Raw genomic sequence first — 21,359 nt, forward strand, 5'->3', positions numbered from 1 at the left:
TTTACATCTATCAGAATTTTTAAGAGAATGATATCTATAATCCACAATATTATAAAGATCAGGTCGCCGTAAAAAGAAGCTACGTATAAAGAATCGTTCCTCAGTCAGCCGACAAATATTTTCTCTACGTGGAAGCCGAGTTTCATGTCAACTTGGAGAATGACGGATGGCCGTGAGTCCCTTGGTCGAGGGGCCCTTATAGGGCCTGAAAGAGCACGTATAAGTGCCTTTTCGAATTTCTCGAGGATTGTGCGCCCAACGAGATATATCCCGGTAATCTGTCGATTCTTCGTGAGCAGGAAACATTTGGCAATTTCTCGAGCCCTCTTTTCATCGTTTCTTCTCCCCCTCCTTTAAACATTCTTTTTTTCTTCCGCAACGAAAGCCGGAAATTTGTCCGTGAAATAAGAGGCAAGATGATCGATCGACGCGCCTTTGCAAAAATATTCTACCACCGTGGTATAATAATCCACGAAACTTTTATTTCCAGCACGTAGAAGAGCTCGAATGTTTACCCCTTTGTCGCAGAAACCGTCCCTTGTTAAACGAGTTGTTTCAAATTAGCGATTTAATGGCACTACAGTGGCTGCTCTACTTTTTCATTATGCCAGGGAATCGTTCTACTGAAAAAAAGCTTGTTATATACTGTGGAAAGATACGAACAATTTCACGTTTTTTCGTTCTACATTTTCATTGCGAATCGCATTCCGCGGAATAAAAATATTCCCTTAGGTTTATTAAATAATCCGCTGTGACATTATCTTCTTGTTACCACGAATCTTTCCGACTCTTTGTCCATTCTGCTTTCAGGGCAAAATTGATTATTCTGTTTGAGTAAATCAGTCGTCGAAACTGTTTTTCAAACAATTTTCCATAAATAACATTTTTATAATACCGTACCCAGTTTAATGTCACAATAATTTACTTCTGGGCATTCGTCTTAAACGTCCATTCAAAGTTTATGAAACATATGTGGTATTGAAATAATTATTTGATATTTGACAGCTATTTGACTTTCTACTGGTTAACGATCTACGTTCGACTTGGATTACTTTATTTCAGGCAGTTTAATTGTACTTTTTATCTTACGTTTTATACAGTCGACGAGCTTCATTATAGAAAACACAGAAAGAAAGGTTTCCTTTGCTTGTGACAAAAAGAGATCACAGTTGACCGCTTCGATTCTGAATAAAATTAAAATAAAATAGAAGCTAATAATAAAATTAAATGGCAGCGAAGAATTGAAAACGATTTGACATCTCAAAAATCCAGGTACCATTCCTTCTTCTCAATTATATCTTTCTATCATTAAAAAGCTCCTTAAACTGCGTGACATGCATAATTTCTCGCTTCAGTTTTATCCTAAAAATTATTTAAAACCTCGAAAGTCCTTTTATTCGTAAAAACAGGCGAGATAAAAATTGGAGAGTCAGAGGGTTATAAAAGAGAGCGAGGAATAAAGGATCCATTACATAAAATTCCTCCTATCGGCAGCGTTTTATTGAATCGCGGAGGAGAAACGCGGTTACGAATAACAGACTGAAGCGTCAGTTCGAAACGAGCGGCCCGTTTCCAAATAAAATTTCCGCTGGTGTACACGGAACGGACGTCGATGCAATTATCGCGCGTCGAGCGTGGCCCGACTCGGTGACACGTTTCACCGCACGAAAATTTCTATCAACAGGTTGTCACGGGGCTGGACGCAGTTTCCAAACGGCCGGAATCACTTTCACCCCCGCATGCTTTCCCTTACTCTCTCTCTTTTTGTGTTTCTCTATCTCTCTGTGATGGAAATTGATGCATGGCAGATCGCGTTATTCGTTAAATAACCGTACCAATTCGGTGACCACGATGGAAATCGCTTCACCGAATTCTCGTGGCTATCCCCCATCGAAAACCCACTGCAATTTCGTTTCCATGAACTCGATTCGAAGGCAGATCGTGAAACAACCACAGGTATATAGCAACTTGCGAAAGTATTTGAACATAAGTATCCTTTTCTTTTTTATCAATGTATTGTACGAATGGGTTATGCGAAACATTTTGTAACATCTTGTAACACTGACGCTGTAATAGAACACGAGTATCGCGATTATATTTTGAAAAAATAATTTGAAACAGATCTGACAATATACGATATAGTAGTTACAAGATATCATATGAATTTTTGTTAAGTATACGTTTGTAATAAATGACTCGTAACTCTCGTGTCAATTTTCAGACTGATTTCGTGTCCCATTTTAATGTCAGTGAAATTTGGAAGAGTTTCGTGTGATACATACAGTGACCACAAAAAGTATTCGCAGGTTCTCTTATTTTTCAATGAAGATCTTTTTTACCAGTTCCTACATTTCATTCTTGTAGTTATAATATGAAACTATTATATACCAAGTAATAAGAAATTAAATTTACTTGTACTTAATTAATTCTTGTAAATTTATAACAAATACAATGATGTTCAGATAGCTTTTGTAGCCACTGTACAATTTATTTATACAAATATAGTACGTCAAGTGTTCAAATACTTTCATACTCAATAATCTTGATTTTCGGCGAATCGAATCAATTCAAAGTAAATTTTCTTTGATATTTTGCTTCACATATCCCTGGACAAACTAGCTATCAAAGAAGACCGAACGTCCGGATTGAATAATCCGTGTTTACGTACGGTTTCGTGGATGTTAGAGAGCAAGATAGTGATTATCGGCAGTCTGGTAATTTTTCTCAATTAACCAGCCTCGTCTGGTCGTGTGTAATTTGTCGTCTCGCTTAACGTACTCGAACGAGATCGATTTAGGTCTCGAACAGTTATTTCGTTCGGGTATAAAAGTTGGAAAGTTTCGTAGAACGGAATGGTTCACGCGAACGTACCGTTCGCGAGTTCATGACGTGTAACCGTGCGAGGGGACAATTTCACCGTGCAAATTCGATGGGGGATGTCTGTGTCTGGCGCGTTCGATTCACGGTCCTCTGGACAATTTCTCCGATGCAAGTGAAACGAAAGATCGCCGATTAACCCGTAACATAATCCCATCGAATCAATTTCACCGTTTTATTGCACATTGATATTAATCTCTTCGTGACTCCGGTTTCGGTGGCACTCGTTAATCGTAATAAACAATTTCCTGCTTTCTCTGCTACCCTTTATCGCTAATTAAAACCTCGAGAAACGTCTTGATGTGTGGTTGAGCAACTACGATCGAAAGTAAAACGAAAATAAAGCTATGAGCAGAGAAGAGGCAAGAAATTGATTGTTTCTCGATCTCGAACGATTTTAATGCTGTAATTAATAGTTGTAATTCCTATATGCATATGTATTTAAAGCAGTTTTCATTATGACATCTTTTATTTGTATAATTTTATAGGTCATTTGATTTTTCGTCGTCTTTTTCTTCTCTTTTTCAATTTATCTGTAACGTAAGAGAGGGAAATTGAAGGTAGATCGAGTGGTAGGTAAATTCGATTCTTCTTTTTTTGTTTTATTCGGTTCGCGACCCTGACGACTACCGAATGTTCTTTCGCTCTTTCCAAGCACCGTCATTAAGGTCGAATATTTAAATTGAATTTACGAGTCTTGGCCCGAGGCTACGCGTAGGATCCAGTCGGAGATGTGGATGGATCTTAACGCCGAGATTCTCCTACGATCGACCTACGATCTCGTACAATGAAAATTATACGAAGATTAAATCGTTTTCAGTCAAGAATCAAGACTTTGCATGATTCTCATATGGAAACTCAAATAAAATCAACTTGAATACTTGTCATAGTGTAATAATTATGAATTTTGAGTATAACAGAGGATTTCTGCTTCTGTTCAAGTGAAATTAGCTTGAATATTTTTTAAATAAATTTTGTCAAATTTCTGGGAATTTATAGCAATAATATAATAATTATAGATTTCGAGTGCAACGCGAGATTTTTAATTGAATTTGAATCTTCTCAGTATATTTTGTAAAATTTTTAGTGGTGACGAATTTTTTGGGTTACGAAAAAAAACCTTTGATTCGATTTGAATGAATTCGTCTTGAGTATCATTTCAATAGATCTCGTAGAATTTTTAGGGATGACGTTTCTATGCAATAAGAGATTTGTAATTCTTTCCTTCGAATCTCCAAGGGTTTCTTATTGCAGAGATTGAATTTCATTTGCTGTAACTTCGTTAGTGATATAAAACCGAAGAATTTTGTTAATTATCACGCGACTCGTACATATCTTATCTAGGATTGCCGAAAATTTCAATGATGATTCGTCCGGTATAACCTCTCAGGGACGTGTTGGAATTTTCGTAAATTGTTGCGAACACTTTCTGCCAGACGGTTCTTAAATTCGTCTCATAAATTATTCATGCGTATCCTAAACTTGAGAATCTCGAGAACATCGACACCTTCGACTTATTTCTATACAATTGATTGCACCACGGTTATAAAATTAAGCCCATTTCGGGCAATGTTCAATAAACGTGACAAAAGATCAAGGCCCCTTTAAAATCCAATCTCGAAGAATCCTTCTGCTGCGTTTTCATCTTGCACAATTATTCCACGTCGTTTTACCAAATTCTAGTTCATACATCAACGTTGCCACTGAACTTCGTCTCTCGAACGAAATAACTGTTAAAAGGGGGAAGAAGGAGAAACGGGAGGAGAGAAAAAAAATTCCCGCTTTCCTGAGTCGATCGATCAAGCTCCCTAACAGTCATCAAGAGCAGTCTATCCCCGAGAAATTACCGCGAACGTGATTTTCTCGGTTCCTTAAGCGTCGCGAGAAGTAAATCGTGGTCGATTAATCAGAGAATTACAGAAGTAACAGCACCGAACCGGCCTCGAGGCCACCGGGCCCGACGTTTCGCAATTAAAAGCGTTAATTTCTCGCACGCTCGCGCGATTTCGGAATTCGTCATTAGTATTTTTCATTTCCGACGCGGCTACCGATCTCGGCTTCTGCGTATCGCCCTAAAAGAAGCTCTTTCGACATCGTGAAACAAACAAGAGATTCTGACTTGATCAAACTCTTGTACAGGGTATCGTGAAAAGATTATGCTACTTCGTGTTTAAATAATTTTTCATTACAAGTGGACTGGGGATTTTTATGCGTTTATGATTAATTTAAAGGTGTAACAATTGATTAATTTGATATTCAAAAATGTATAAAATATTCAAAGTATAGTATATTCCTCGTCAGAAATTCTTAATAGATGAAACAAGTTACAATTGTATCTTTATTTCGCTTCATAAAAATATGAAATTATATAAAAATCCGCGATGTAATTATGAAAAAAAAACTAGATATAGAGACACCATAGCCTTAAATTCGTGTCAGAGGTCAAAGGGAGTATATGGCTCAAGACAAGATAAAAATAAAGAGCAACAAAATTACATTAAACTGAGAAAATAGTCCACGAGTATCAAGAATTCTTTAGAAGTATAGAAACTTTACGCACATCAATCAGATAAATTACTAATTAATTGAAATAACAATCACTGAATGCACTAAATAGCATTCTCTGAAAAATGATCAGTCATAAAGCTCCATAGATGCGCCATGTTTTCTTGTAATCTGAATATGACGAAAAATCCTCATGTTTCTCTCTCATCGAGTTACTCTTGGTTTCTCAAATATTCAATACAATCGAATGACACTCAAGTGTAATTCGATATTTTTAAATACTCTGAACATTCTGTTCCTCCTTTCCACTGAGATCCTGAGATCTATATATGACGAATAAAATTTCGAACTTAAAAACCCCTAATTAGTCGATCACAGAGTACTCCTTTTCCACTGCAAAGTTCAGTAGAAGAGATACGATAGGATCTTATTTTCTCTATTGGCTATGCGTCGAAAGTGAATCGTCTGTAGAGAAGGTTGAAACGAAAAAGGTGCGGTCGAATGATTTCAAGCTGCTTTTTCAGGGTCACGTCCAAAGACTCCTATCAATTAAAAGTGTCAATTTGTAAGCCAGTGGCGCGTAATTTGCATCGAACGGAACGTCGGCTGGGATTATTTACGAGAGGAGCCTTGGGATTCACTAATCGCTCATCCTCGACGACGTAATAATTCGCGCGAGAAAAATATTTCGTACAAGAGAAACAGCTGTTACGTATGTTTCTTTTTTTATTCACGAATGTGTCTTCAATACCTTTTTTCAACGTCTACATCGGTTAAAATTCCTCTCGAGCTAAATAATTCTCTCAATTTTCTGCCAACAAGAACGATTTGATATTCCTTCCTCCTTTAATTTTTGTTTTATTAGGTAAAAAATGGCTTTTTTTAACGTAAAATAGTTAATAATAGGATTTTTAGTAGAACAGAGGATTAAGAGTATCTCGAAAGTAAGACGAGGTCTTGAGGGTTAAAAGACGATGAAGGAAGAAATTAGTTCAGCAATAAAGTTCCATCGATTCCGTGGAAGCGGCGTTAATTAGCTAGTTTACGATTACTTTTCTCTATATCCATGGTTACAGTATTCCTTCCTTTTCAAAAAAGACCACATCAAAAAGTCATTTAAAACTCTAAAAAACAGAACCTTTTTTATTGCATCTATCCAAAAGCTTGGCGTGCGATCATCGTGCTATTTTTGATCCAAACTCGTTCTTGTCGATCGTTCAAACAAATAAAAAAAAAGACTCTCAAGCACCTCTTCGAAACTAGATAAAAAAAAGCAAGAGAACTGAGAAAGAGACGTCGGAGAAACACAAAACTCCCATCTTCATTAACAAAGGAAGCGTCATCAAACGAATCAATTTGCTGAAGCCGGGAGTGAAGGGCCATTTCTTTTGTTCTTCCTCTTCGAAGCTCGAGCGTAATCAACGTTCGCGTTGAGCAGTTTTTAATCGACATTCCGCGTGATTCGAGCTGAATTTCCTGCTCGATTCCTTAATCCTCTCGATTAATCGTGGACTGGGACTCGCAACTGGGCCTCTTAGACGAAAGAGAGAGGCGCAAAAGAAGGGAGAGAAACAGAGAAGACAAAGTGAGAGAGAGACGATCGCGTTACGTGGGCCCGAGTGCGAACTTGACACCGGCAAGGACGCGTTTCGAAAGGAGGAAATAAAAAATACTGGTCCCAAGCCGTTAAAGGACGTGGCAAGTCAGCTGTTGAAGACGCACGCAACAACGATCACCGAATAAATCACGAGTAAAAGGATCGCAAACGGTGCTGAGTCGAGGTCGAGTCTCTTCGACTTGGGAATTAAGGAGGATCTCGCAAGGATCGCGAACCGACTAACGGGATACTGTATTCCAGATATTTTTTCTTACTTCTTTTCTTTGGAATTTCTTTCTATATTTAATCCTTTAGATACTTGCCTGTTTCACGTTTTATAAACGGAAAGAAAATCTCGTGAAACTCGGCTATCGTCGATTTTGTTCTCGAGCAATCGTTACGTTTGCCGTTCACAAGCTACTTCGATCAACTCCATAAATTGAAAAGTACAGAAAACTGATCGTGTTTATAAATATTGTTTCTTGTTTAATTTATCTTAGAATTTACTATTGTTTATATCAATTTCTCGCAATAAATGAATTTTGGGGAAACACTGACATTATTCGAGGAAATGCTGAACAGTTCGAAGGAAGTGCTTAAGTCATTTGTTTCTCGAGAACATTAATCGTCCACTTATGTAATAAAATTGAGAGATGAAGAAAGAGTGGAGTTGATCAGTTTGATTTCTGAGACACTCGTGGAGTAAGATAGGGTAACATTTGAGCTGAACAAAAGAATTTTGTTCTATCAAATTCATGAGATCATTATTATAATATAGAGTATCTTTTACATCTAATTGTTTCAAATGAAATAATCATATGGCCTATGGTATTATACAGTATATATTATATATGATCTAGAAGCTTGTACCTCGAAATTAGGTATAGTTATGATATGATTTGTTTCGATAACGATATTGTGTTTAAATTTATTGCATTTATGGAAATGTATCTATACTTAAAGGGCTAATAAAGTCTCCAACCCAGGACTTCATAGAATCGATACTAGGACCGTTTTCTTGGTTCGCGTTATCGGTGGTTAGATTGGCTTGATTAAAGGAGGTTCGTGATGCAGGGAAGGTTGCATGCTTCTGGTTCTGTTCTACCTGAACGCAACGTCGGTTCTGTTAAGTCAACCCTTGTGTTCCTTCGCTTGCTTCGGTTTGATCAATAATCAGTTTTCTAAGTAGTGCTGATTTATATACGATTCTCGTTTCGATGTACATTCGAAAGATTTGTTCAATTACAAACAACGATATCGAACGATTACGCTGTTTGTTTTAACGATCTATATTCCGATCTGCATTCTCATTTTCCTACCAAGGTTTATGCAACTTTCATAAGATATAGTTGCACAAGATATAGGAATAGCTATAGATGGCCATATAGAGATCCCCTCGAGGTGCAACAATTATTTTACAAGATGTTACGAGATTCAATATCAGTTCTCTTGATTCTGTCCCAACACCTTACTCGGCGTTAGAACGAATAATCTTTAATGCGTAGAAAAATATACAATTGCTACAAAATGTATTTGTATAGCATTGTATTTATTATAGCATTTATATAAATACTAATTCATTAGATTCAAATATTGATTAAATTTCGTCTCATTTAATAGCACTTTTATTTTATTTTATTTATTCTATTTATTATTTTATTCTATCTATTTATTAGCTACAAAGGTTAATACTATGAAAATGGAATTTAGCACATACTAAAAAAGAAAATATGAATTTGTATAAAAATCTACGATCCAATGATTATACTTAATCGAAGTAGCCTAATGAAAACGAATGAACACGCATGTATCGTTAGGAAATGATATTCTACATTCTACAAGCGAACCAAACTGGAAAGTAGCTTCCATGGTTTATGAAACAGCCGTCCACCTCTGAAGTCTATTTTACTTTGCCCTACGGCAGTGCATCCCTGAGCCCTTCATCTCTGCGCTGTTCTTCTTCCAATAAGCATCTCTTGCTCTCCACCCTAGCACCCATATTTTTATCTTTCTCCTGCAATCCTGTAATTCCACGACCTCATCAGCCTGCCTGCCCCGTATTTCTGTAATCGTATTTTCCCTGTACCTTACATCCTGTTGGCCTTTGGTTTATCCATGACTTAAAAAAAAGAAAAAACTACTACACGTCTACATGTATTCCTTTTTGTGAAATAAAAGAGTCTCGTTTAGATACCATATACACTATGGTTCTAAATTATTGGTTCGATTAAAATCAGCGAGATTCTATGATTCAAAGTAAGACGAATATCAGCAACATCAAAATTACGTTGAAGTGTTTGTTTTCAAGAAAATCCAGTTTGAAAACTGGTAATGTATGTGGGAATTTATTTAACCTCTACCAGATAGGATTAGATAATCGATAAGAGATCATTCTACATGAGGAAATAAGACGAAAATGTAGAATAAAATTTTTACGCTGAAAAACTCGTTTTTGAGAAAATATGGTTTGATGATGTACACGCGTATTCGACAAACTTGCAAATTTGATTTTCTCATAAACAAGATCTTAATAGAATGATTCACGCTCAGTTTCGTGTTAGAGTATTGCGTATATTGGAAGCGTTTCCTTAAGTCTCCGTTCACGCACATGAGATTATCAAATGGATCTCGCGTATTCGTTCGTTACGCTTCGCTCGTTCCGAGATTCGCACCGTTCGCTGCCGATCAAAGAAAATTATATAAACGAAATTTTGTTGAACGATGTAAAGGATAGAAGCATTGATTGATTGATCAGGAATTAATTTTTCGATAACGTTCACCTCTGTGACGAATATTATCATCGATGATGGAAACAAATTATGAGTAAACTGCGGATTTTGATCACAGTTCACATATTTTTATAAAAAGAATTTCAGAAATTAAATCTATCTGGTAATTTATCTCATTTACTAAAAAATTATGGCGAGTACTCCACTTTGGATAATTTATACATTCGTCATCATAAACGCATAAAAATCTGTAGTCTAGTTGCGAGCAATTATGCGTCGAATGAAGTAAACTGGGTTTGAATTAAAGTTATGGATTCGAATCGAGGTCGGCTATTGCTTTAATCTTCGCACTATTGTAATTATCTTCTAATACTATTCTTGAAATATGCGAGGGAAACGAGAAAAACAGATTTGCATTTATTCTAACCTGTCGCGCTGTTTTTCAACCATTCGTAATAATTTCATGAAGCCATTATCGCATCTGAATTAAATATCTAAATTAAGTAGACAATAGATGATAGTAATAAGTATTCCGAAAACTTTATCTTTTCGTAATATATACATCCTTCAAATCACATTAAATTTTTGAAGAATATTAAAACGAATTCAACAAGCACGAAATAAATTTTAATTAACACACACGACATAGATCAAAATTTTAAAATAACAGTAGTGAAAGAAATAGTAATATTCATTTCGATGCTTCCATATTTATCACAGCGAACAAAAGTACATTTGCATAACACGTGAACTAAAAATCGAATCCTATATCGAACATTCTATTCCATTATACATAGAATATCGTAGCTTGAAGGTTAAATTTCCGATCGAAGACTTCGGGAGGTAGAAGCTTTAGGTACAACAATACTAATCGATTGGTTCTCTTGGTCTGTTCGATTGGATATAAATTATTATCATAACGGTTATAAAAATTCGTAACGGTTCGATCCACGAACACAAGCTTCCCGCCTGGAGGCTGCTCTGACACTTCTGCTGGACGATGTTGCGACTGACTCGCAGGATAATCTGCTCAAGTTTCTTTTCGGTGACAAGTTTGACCTAATTCGCGACCAGGATTCTTTCGAAGACGACTCTTGGAAACAAGATGACGTTTTTATCTCAAGAAACTCGTTAATCTGGCCGATGATTTTCTGACAAACTTCGAACGAGAGCCATTGAAGTTACCAAGATCGAACTGTTTGAGTTAAACAAGAACTAACGAGCAGGCGCTTTATCTAAGAATTATCATAAAACATGTAAAATAGAAGCGTGATGTTGCAAAATGAAATCGAAGATATAGAAAGTTCTGTAAGGAAATCAAATAACATGGATCTAGCAGATAAATCATAAAAGAACAGATGTACACCTAAGTATATGGTACGGCTCAAAAGTACTCAGAAACTTACTTATTTTTTAAACTTGCTTTTTTCATTTTACGGGGTGTGTATTATTTGTAGAATTATGGATGAAAGAATTTTCCACGATCTTACTCTTTATTGCAGTTATTTTGTTACACGTTACAGTTATTTTGAAACTTAAGCAACCACAAAAATGACGTTGGTTGTTACAAACTTCATTAAATTTACGGATTCTTCTCTTTATTACCATTACAGTTATGTACGATAGCATGTTACAACACGATAAAATTGATTTTTAATAGCTATTGTGTAATAACAAAATTGGCGGTCGTAATTCTCAAACATTGTGAAACTTCTTCAAACTGCGAATCGGATGGAGAAGGGTCTTCTAAATGGTTCGAGAAACCAACACTATTAATTCCAGCAGCTATTACTAAAATCAATTTGTACATCAATGAGTCATGTAGTTAACTTAATCTTAAATTCATACGTACATAATTCTGCTACAAATTGTTCAAAATTTCGGAGTTGTATATTTGCCGAATCTACAAGAAGACGATAAATGTTAATTCTTTAATTCTATTACTAGCAAATATGACTTGCCACATTGAAAAAAAATATAATGAGCGTTGCTCCTAATCGTTAATTTCCTATTAGTTTATGCTCCTATCATAAAATTCACATATTCTTACTACAAATCAATCAAAGTGTAACATCATCGTCAACCAAATTAAGTATAGGACCGATTCATTGCCTTCAAAAGAACATTTCCAGTTTATCCACCGCTCGAGTTTAACTTATCGAATCCAGAGAAGTTGATTGCGTGTCTATGAATGATTAAACGCGATTATTAAGCAAGAGCATCGACATGGACGGAACAGTATGATCCTCGGAAGGCCACGGATCGTAGCTGTGATCCCGGGGCGTGGCACAGAGTGATCCGAGAAAGGAATCCGTCGTTTTACGTAACAATCTCGAGCGATCCGCGATCAGCCAGGAAACTGACCGCCTCTACGCCGTTCCTCGCGTGTCCAGGATAGTTTCCACAATTCTTCGCGTCGTCCTGGTGCGATACCCTCCGTCCCCTGATCGTTCACATAGCACCGCTCGACTTCCAAGAAGTTTCGAACACGCATCGTCGTAACTTCAGGATGGAATCTCGTGACCCGAGTAAATTACTTGTTGCTTTCTATCTTTTCTTCCGTGCCTCTCTTAATCTCAATGATCTTCGATGTATCGATACGCCATGTAAGAAAAAGTCATGAAAAAATTGATCAAAACACGAATAATCTTTGATTACTATTAAAAAGCGAAATTACTTATTATCCTGAAGCTTTCTCTCCTTTTCTTCGTGTAATATATTCTCAATGATTCTTGCTTTATCGATACACAATGAAGAAATCCACCGCGAAACACGAGATTTGCGAATAAATAATTTTTAATCACTATGAAAAATGGAAATTAGAGGTGTCGAAAGAATGAACAAAATTAAGGGAACAAGAGTGTAATGAAGATTCGATGGCGTTCAGCATCGCATACCAATGATCTCTAGTCGAGCAGAAATAAAAATTAGGAATGCGGAGCGATATTAGGGAATGAAAGAATGAGACAGCAGAGTCTAATGAGGATTCGGTAGTCTGAACGCCGGTGGAAACCGGTCCGAACAAAAATTGCAAGCCCCGATGGTTCGTGGAATGACCGGAAGCCGCGCGACTTTGTTTCCACGCGAGAAACACCGGCTCGGAATCCGTTTCCTTCTCTGGGTATCAATTAGATCGGACAAATTAGAACACCGGCCGAGTCAATATTGATACCGACAGGAATCAGGAGGAGCGGTAATGAGCGACGTTGCTCTTTTCCTTCGCTATCCTGCATGATGAAGAAGGGGGGACGAGAGAGGAATAAAAAGAAGAAACAGGAGAAAGAAGAAAAAAAGAAGAGGTATTTAAGGCTACCGACGAACGAACTACCGTACAAAGAGGAGCCGAGATACACCGAGAGGGGCAGGAACAAAAAGGGGCGGAGAGGAAGGCAAAAGACGGACAGAGATGAAATAAGAAGACGTGGAAGTGGGGAATTAAGAGAGAAAAAGAGGGAGAAAGAGAGATATCTCTATGCGGTAGCTAAAGCCAGTCAGTCAGGTATGCCTGGAGGCTAGGCCATGATAGACAAGGTCATCCTCTCCCCGGTTTACACGTATGCTCTGGCTACTGCCAGTCCTCGTTTACATTTATTTATTTATAAATATACCGCGGCTCTCGACTAATGCGCCGTCTCCAAGAGAGAGGAGGAGGAAGCAGAACGACCGGCCACACGGATGGAAGGAGACCGGACTGTCCAGACGACGATGGAACCCCTTCACCTGTAGATCGGCTCTCTTTCATTATTCGGTTAATCGCGGCGCAATAGACGCCGCGAAAAAGGCTACCGCCGTTACACGTTTCTGAGGATATAACTTTTTTCAACACAGTTCCGAAGTTCCAGCGGTAGACTTTGAGCTGGTGCTCAAAGTGTTTCCAGTTCTATCGTTGACTGATTAGATTAGGTAGATTTTAATTGGTTCCATTAGGATTTTCAATTAAATGCAACTTTGTATGCTACATTTTCCCGTTTACGTTCTTATAAAATAGAATTTTATGTCCATTACATAAATATGTTCAAGATTTCTGCAGCTCCAGCGGTAGACTTTAACTCCTTGATGTTGAATGGAGCTTCCGGTTCTGTCGACGATTCATGGGATAAATGAATTTTAATTAGGCCGATTAGGTTTTTCCACCAAATGAAACTATGATATTATAGTTTCTCTTCCACATTCACATTTAGCCTTTAAGAGGAACATTTGTAGAAATTGGTAATCGTATGTGATATTATAACTCGTTGGAAAAATCGAATAGGTTAATGAATACTTATGCGTCCTACTGTAAATGTATTCAATCTTCCAATGTCTATTTTTCCTTTTATATTTAGAGTAGCAGAAAAAGATATTTATATACTGTCGTATTTATTACAGTATTTATATACATTAATTAATTAAGTCCAATTATATGAAACTTCGTATCATTTAAATGCTAAATAAAACGCTTTATAAGTAGAAAATAAGAATATGTGCAAATACTCTTTGTAGCTACCGCCTATTTTCCAAACCCTCTTAAAATTTGGGATAATAAGTTAACCTAAAATGGTATTTATTTGTGACTTGCAGATCTTCGGTAGCAAGGCGGACCTGCAGCTCCACACGCAGATCCACATGCGCGAGGCGAAGCCATACAAATGCACCCAGTGCTCGAAGGCGTTCGCGAACTCCTCGTACCTGTCCCAGCACACCAGGATCCACCTGGGCATCAAGCCGTACCGCTGCGAGATTTGCCAGCGGAAGTTCACCCAACTGAGCCACCTACAGCAGCACATCCGCACGCACACCGGTGACAAACCGTACAAGTGCCGGCATCCAGGCTGCACGAAGGCGTTCAGCCAGCTGAGCAACCTACAGAGCCACTCCCGCTGCCACCAGACCGACAAGCCGTACAAGTGTAACTCCTGCTACAAGTGCTTCTCCGACGAGCCCAGCCTGCTCGAGCACATACCGAAGCACAAGGAGTCGAAGCACCTTAAAACGCACATCTGCCAGTACTGCGGCAAGAGTTACACCCAGGAGACCTATCTGGCGAAGCACATGCAGAAACATGCGGAGAGGACGGACAAGAGACCGCCGATAATCGGTACGGGGCTCAGGCCGTCGATCCACGCAATGGCGGCTCATCATCAAGACCACTATTGGCCGAAAGTCAGCCCAGACTCGGTGATCAGCGATCTACACGACCGACTGCCTCATCACCACACCGACTACCATCAAAATCAGAACCCGGAGATGCTATTACCTGGCCACGGACACCGTGGCGAGTCCATCGAGAACGATTCGAGGCAACAGACCCCTCAACCGGGCGCCAACCATCACCCAAACAGTAGCTCGGCATTTACGCCGATCTCGTCGATCTCGATAAACTCCATCTCCTCCATGCAACATCCACTGAATCCACTGAACCATTTGCACTACCCTGGCAGCCATCATCCAGCCTCCAGGCCGTATCTCTACGAGGCCTTCAACACAACGCAGAAATCCTCGCCGGCGTCATCCTCGTCTGGGGTCACGTCAGGCACGACCAGCAACCAGAACGCGACCTCCTTCCCGAACCAGTTGATCAGTCTCCATCAAATCAGGAACTACGCGCACCAACCCAACCTTGGAAATCTCGGGAACTTGGGAAACCTAGGGAACCTGAGCAATCTGAGCAACCTAAGCGCGACAATGGAGAGCCACGCTCTCCTCGGTGGACTCAAGGAGAAACAGTAACTCCGGCTGGTCGCGGAGATTAGGAACAAAAACTATTTGCTACTTCTCCTCGATTTCTTTTTTTCTTCTTCGTCTATACCTGTACCTCGTCCCTATGTCCTATTTTTCCCGCGATCTTTACAGGGTCCAGGATGTTTGTATGATATTTTACATCTCGTTATGAGTTTGTTCGAAAGGGGAACCTCTATCAAACATTCGCTGCTCCTACGTTTCGCCCTTACACTTCTTTTAGCATTTAATTTCTATGGGACATTCTGAAAACTGTTTGCGGTGTGTGCATGCAGCCTGATCAAGAGTGATTTTGTGTAGGGTTCCTGTCTTTATTTAGGATGGTGCTGGGGGTAGTTATTCGCTGTGCGATAATAGTCAGTTTGTAAAACAACAATTGTATATTTTTATACATTTTGGTTTAACAGGAATCGCTTACACGTATAAGCATAAATATACATGAATATATATCTCAAAGATGGGATACCTATTTAAAAAAGAAATACTGCGTTTTGTTTACTCTTTAAACGATCTCTTTGATTAGTTAATCAAAACTATAGAAAACAGACCCATTTACGTAAATCTAAATAATTGAAAATAACGAATAATATATAGAATATTCTATATTTGGAAGATCAGATAACTTAAAGAAAGAAATTCTTCATTTTCTTGTACAATCTTAAACGATTTTATCTCATCAGATAACAGCCTGGAACTGTTAATGAAAACGATCGCAAACGTATCTAAACAGCGAAAGATCGACGACTCGATCAGAAAAGAAGTACCCTACCGTTATTTCCATCGAGGAACATTAATCTTGTCGAAAAACATTTCACGAGTCGAGTGCAAATCGATTTGGCGACTTTTAATCGTTTCAGTGCTACTGGTCATTCATGCATGAAGAACAAATATTAGAAAGTACCCTGTTCGATGTGGTATCGATCGGGTAACTTCCTATCAATCCGCCGAGAATCGGCAAAATCGATTTGCGATCGAAGTCCTCCCAATATAACCAAGCGTTTAACCACGCCGCTGATTAACTTTCACGTTCGTAGTTAGCTAGAAAATAACTTGGAACGATAATCGACGAGCATGTTTCTCGATGTTCCCTCCGATTATCCATGGCGAATAGCCATCCGACTATCCTGAACTCTCCACTCGAATTTACCACATTTCCTAGCGAAACTACTTTCGAGAGACGTCCTTCTTCAGTTCCAAGCGAATACTTTCATCCTCCCTCTGCAATCCACCCCAGAGATCTCCTTAGGTTAACGTTCTACTTCAAGTTTAACAGTCCTCCTAAGTCTTCTTTTCTTTCTATTGATACTTAATCATCCGTTGGTCCCATCGATTTATGGTGTTACTGATATTGGAAAGTGATTTTAATCTGGCTGAATTTTGTAGTTTGAATAAGGTTTTGTTATTATGAAAGTTGTAGAATGGGGTTGTTTAACTGGGATTTTCGTAATTTCGTTGGATCAGTGATTTGTGGTAGATTTTTTGGTATTTAATGTGCAAACAATGTTGTGGTTTTGTTACACGTATTTGATATACGTAGCATGAATATTAAATATTCTTCGATATGACTGCTTCCTTTTTTTTTTTATTTCGCATTTAAATTCATCGCTATAGAATTCATTAGTGTATGATCGCGTACAACATTGTACAACGAGAATATCGTACAGATGTACAAAGAATCACCTCGAAGGTTATCTTATTAAAATATCCTTCCAGAGAGCGAGTTCAATGCGATAATTTCCCAGGAATTTAGAAAATAGTTCTAAAAATTGCAGCAATCACGAAACCAATCGCTTTTTGAAACTCGTCCTGTACATTCAATGAAAAAATCTTGTAATATAGCAGAAACGTAGTTTTAAAGCAATTATTTCGTAGATCAACACGTGCAATCCGTTTCATTCAATTTTCATTACATTTTCTATTGTAAAAGTCTCTTAATTGGTATCATTGAGGTCCATGGCAATTTCGAATTGGATTATCTAATATTGAGAACGTAACGGAGAACGTAGAATACAAAATGAAATTAAAAATCCTAAATTTTAGTAATCCAACGTGAATCATAGTCATTTATGATGCAACGATACTATTCGAAAATTAATTTTCAACAGACATTATTGGTTCATAGATAACTATGATAGTTAACTATCTATGACATAAAACAATACGAAGATTACAAATTGAAATTAAAAAAAAAATACTTCGAAATTAAATATTTAATTAAATATTTAATCGAAACTATTACCTACGATCTAATAATATCAATTGGCGGTTAAAACTCGAAAATCGCTTGAAAGTCTCATCCACGATTAGAGGAAGAGATGAAAATGAGTATAACCGGCGAGAATCGATGGGACCGCGGTTAGTTCCGTTCTTTTCGTGTTCCTGCCTCCCAGGAGCATCGTACGTAAGAGGGAATAGCAAAGCCAGGAGAAATCGTGTCGTGGAGTAGAGCTATTTTCCAAGGGGTGGCTCACCCCCTGGAACCGGTGCGGGGGGATGGGCACACCTTTCTAGGTCGAGTGGACGTTTCGTTCGCAACGGGATAATTAACGAAGCGAATGTGTGTGTTTGTGTGTGTCTGAGCATGCCAGAAACTCTTCTGTGTATGTGTGTGCATGTGTCTGTGTATGTAGTTAGGCGAGTGGGTGATAGAGGGGAAGAAAAAGAGATAGGTGAATGGATAGTGAAGGAAAAGGAAAAGAGTTGGACGAGTGGGTGGCAGAAAAGAAGGAAAAGAGATAGGCAAGTGGATGGTGAAGGAAGAAGAAAAGAGTTGGGCGAGTGGATGGTGAAGAAAAAGGAAAAGAGTTGGGCGAGTGGGTTTCAGAGGAGAAGGAAAAGAGATAGGTGAATGGATAGTGGAGGAAAAGAAAAATAGTTGGGCGAGTGGGTGGTAGAGGAGAAGGAAAAGACAAAAAAAAAAAAAGTGGGAGTCAAAGCATCGCACGCACCATTTAAATAGGAGTTACACGCGTACACACACATTACATGAGGGCACAAATCGTGTGAATAGCTTTTTTTCAGCGAGAAAAAGGAAAGGACGCGAGTGAGTGAGGGTGCAAGAGAGATTTAGGGTAGGTCGACGACAGTGCCACGAAATAATAAATGCGAAAGTAACGGAGATAATAGGGAATTAAAAAGATAACTAGGAGCAGAGAGAAAGGGGAGAGAGAGAGGGAGAGAGAAAGAGTAGGCGAGCATGTAAGAAGGTGTAAGATAGGGTTGGAACGCGAGCAACCATACAGGCGCACAGAGAAAAAGAGAACGGTACGGAGAACCTCCATGTACATAGTTATTATATATATAAATATATAAATATATAAATATAAATAAATGAATAAATAAATATTATATATTATTATTATTAATTAATTAATTGATCGATATTCGGTAGGTGCGTAAGGGAAAAAAAGAGAGCAAGAGGATATAGACTCTACTGAAGATATTCTAAGTACCTTGTCTAACACGAATATAATTAAAGAAGTGAAAATCGTGCGAGTGGAATAAAGGGAATGAATGTGAGAATGTTCGAATAAGAGTGAAGTTAAAAGAAAAAGCAAGCAATCGTTGCCCAAAGTTATTTACGATAATTTTTCTTTCTCTTAAGAGCGCGTTTTCGTTCTACGAAGCCGCGGTACGATCAACCTTGGCGATCGGTTCTTTCTCTACTTATCACGCCGTTATTTCTTTTCCTTTCATTTCGATAGTCTATAAAATGAAGATCATCGATCGTCGTGGCTTATCGAGCCCGGTTATTTAGAAAAATTCGAGACGTACGAAAATTCGACGTATGCCGAATGAAAAGAGAGAAGAAGAACACACGTGTACTGTAGATAATTTCTTATTACGGCGCCGCCGATGTCTCGTTTCGTGACTCTCTTCTTAATCGGTTTTGATCGATCCGCGAGGTACAGGGCTATAAAAAGATTTCTCTTTTATTTTTATCATTTTCTAACTGAACTCTAACTCTTTTTACTTTCTTGTCGTTTTTACGTCCATTACTTCCTTTTCTACGAATAAACGATATTCTATTCTAAGGTCCATCTTCCTTATGGACAGAAAAAAAAATAAATAAAAAGGAAGTGAGGCACACGAGACGCGACACGTCGGCGCTTCACCTGTGCTCAAGTTGTTTAAAACTATTAGTTTGTTAACTAAGAAGCGAAAGAGGTTGGAAGAAAGAGAGGGAGAGAGAGAGAGAGTTTGAAAGAGAGAGAGGATGGGAGAGAGAGAATCTATGCTACGAAAGACTGGAATGAATGAGAAGGAATAAACGAAAAAGTGTTAATTAATAATTCCGCGTGGAAAGCGGAGCCCGATCGCGGTCTCTCGTTTCGTTCGACGTTTGTTCTTTCTCGTTTATTTCGAGATCGACTTATGATCATCGACAAAGAATAAACGATTCAAACATAGTAGATCATTAAATGAATGTGAAGCAAAGAGAACAGGAAAACGTCGAAGAAAGCGCGCGAGAAAAATCGTAGAACAAAAGGGGCGGTTGTATTCGGGCAAGAAACACTGAAAGGAAAAAAAAACACGAGAGCGATCGTCTTTTTTTTTCTTTTTTGTTCGTTGATAATGAAATTGAACACGAGGGTGAGGGTGGGGACGGGGCGAGAGTGGTGAAATTTGTTTTTTTTTTAATTCGGGGGTTGTAGGTGATTATAACGAGCGTCGTCGTCTTCGTCAGGTCCCCCCGCGCTTTAATTGTGATCTTTTTTTTGTGTCTATCCTTTAGTTTCCATTTGATGATTATTTTATTATTATTTTATTAATATTATTATTATTAATATTATTATTATTATAATTATGATTTCGTTTAATAAACTGTCACATTAAAAGGACAAACGTCTGACTTGGCGGAGGAAGTGACAGACTGGTAGTGTTCTTCTGTCACGTCATCATCTTCCTCCCCTGAGACTACCACCAGCCCCCATCAATTCGAAGAACCCTCTCCTTTCTCTTCTTCACGAACATAAATCGCGTGAAGGAACTCCTTATCCCTAAGTAAGTTTCTTTTCTCATATTTCTCTTAGGAAACAGAGGTTCTTCCGTTTTATTCTATTATATTTTTAACAACGCGAATTTGATTTACAGATTAAAGTCACAGAGCTGATTCTAGATAGTTTCTCGTCGTAGAAGAACCTAATCTCAAAAAATCTTTTCCCCCTTTGTCTTCCACGATAGATTTTTCCACTTGTTCTTCTCTTTTTAGTTGTCTTCTCATCGTTGTACTTACTACTAGTTTACTCTCTGTTCTGTTCTTCCATTATCTTTTTCTTTCCTTTTCCTTTTTTTTTATTTTTTCTTTTTTTTTTTTGACGATAAAATCTGCAGTGAGATGCCGTCCATTATGCTTTCGGAAACTAACGAAGATTACCAAGGGACGCGGAGGATCGATCGTTCGCCAGCGCAAGTTCCTCAAGCTCGTTGATTTCGAGTCGACGAAAAATGAAATTCCTTTCTTGCGTCTTGTGGATTTTTACGCGAATCACACGTCGATCTTTGCGGATAACGATAAAATCTGCCACGACAAAAGGCAATTTCACAATACATCGGAGAATTCATTTTTCATAAACTTAGGATATCGCCATTAACGTTGAAATTAATATTTCTTGAAGTACTAGGACTGTTAATAGATGCTTCACGAGTAAGACGAATAAGCTGTAAGCGTTCACTCGTTTGTTTTCGTTCGTAGTTGTAGAAACGAAAATTGTTAAATTCTTTGTCGTTGTACCATTTGAAAAATACGATACTGTTGAAAGGTTAAATTTTAATAGAATGTAGATAAAGAGTCTTTAGAATCGTAGAATATTTTTCTTCTAAGGAATGATTAAGAATTTACATTGAATGTATCAATCGCTTGCGGAACCATCGATCCTTTCGATCCTCGCGTACAATCAGTTCCTTTCAATAAAATTTGTTCATTTTCTGGC

General features: G+C 38.1%; 1 protein-coding gene across 3 annotated transcripts in view; it reads left to right on the forward strand.

Annotated features, from left to right (window-relative positions):
* The window catches only part of LOC132913716 (zinc finger protein rotund-like), a 244,776-nt gene extending 226,164 nt beyond the window's left edge, over window positions 1-18,612 (forward strand). For all 3 annotated transcript variants that reach the window (XM_060972242.1, XM_060972241.1, XM_060972240.1), the window contains exon 6: window positions 14,269-18,612. In XM_060972242.1, coding sequence (XP_060828225.1) covers window positions 14,269-15,417 — 1,149 coding nt within the window. In that variant the 3' untranslated portion in view covers window positions 15,418-18,612. The remainder of the gene's footprint in view (window positions 1-14,268) is intronic.
* The last annotated feature ends 2,747 nt before the right edge of the window (window positions 18,613-21,359 follow it).

Source organism: Bombus pascuorum, chromosome 13 (genome assembly GCF_905332965.1).
Source record: "Bombus pascuorum chromosome 13, iyBomPasc1.1, whole genome shotgun sequence".
Classification (NCBI taxonomy): Eukaryota; Metazoa; Arthropoda; class Insecta; order Hymenoptera; family Apidae; genus Bombus; species Bombus pascuorum.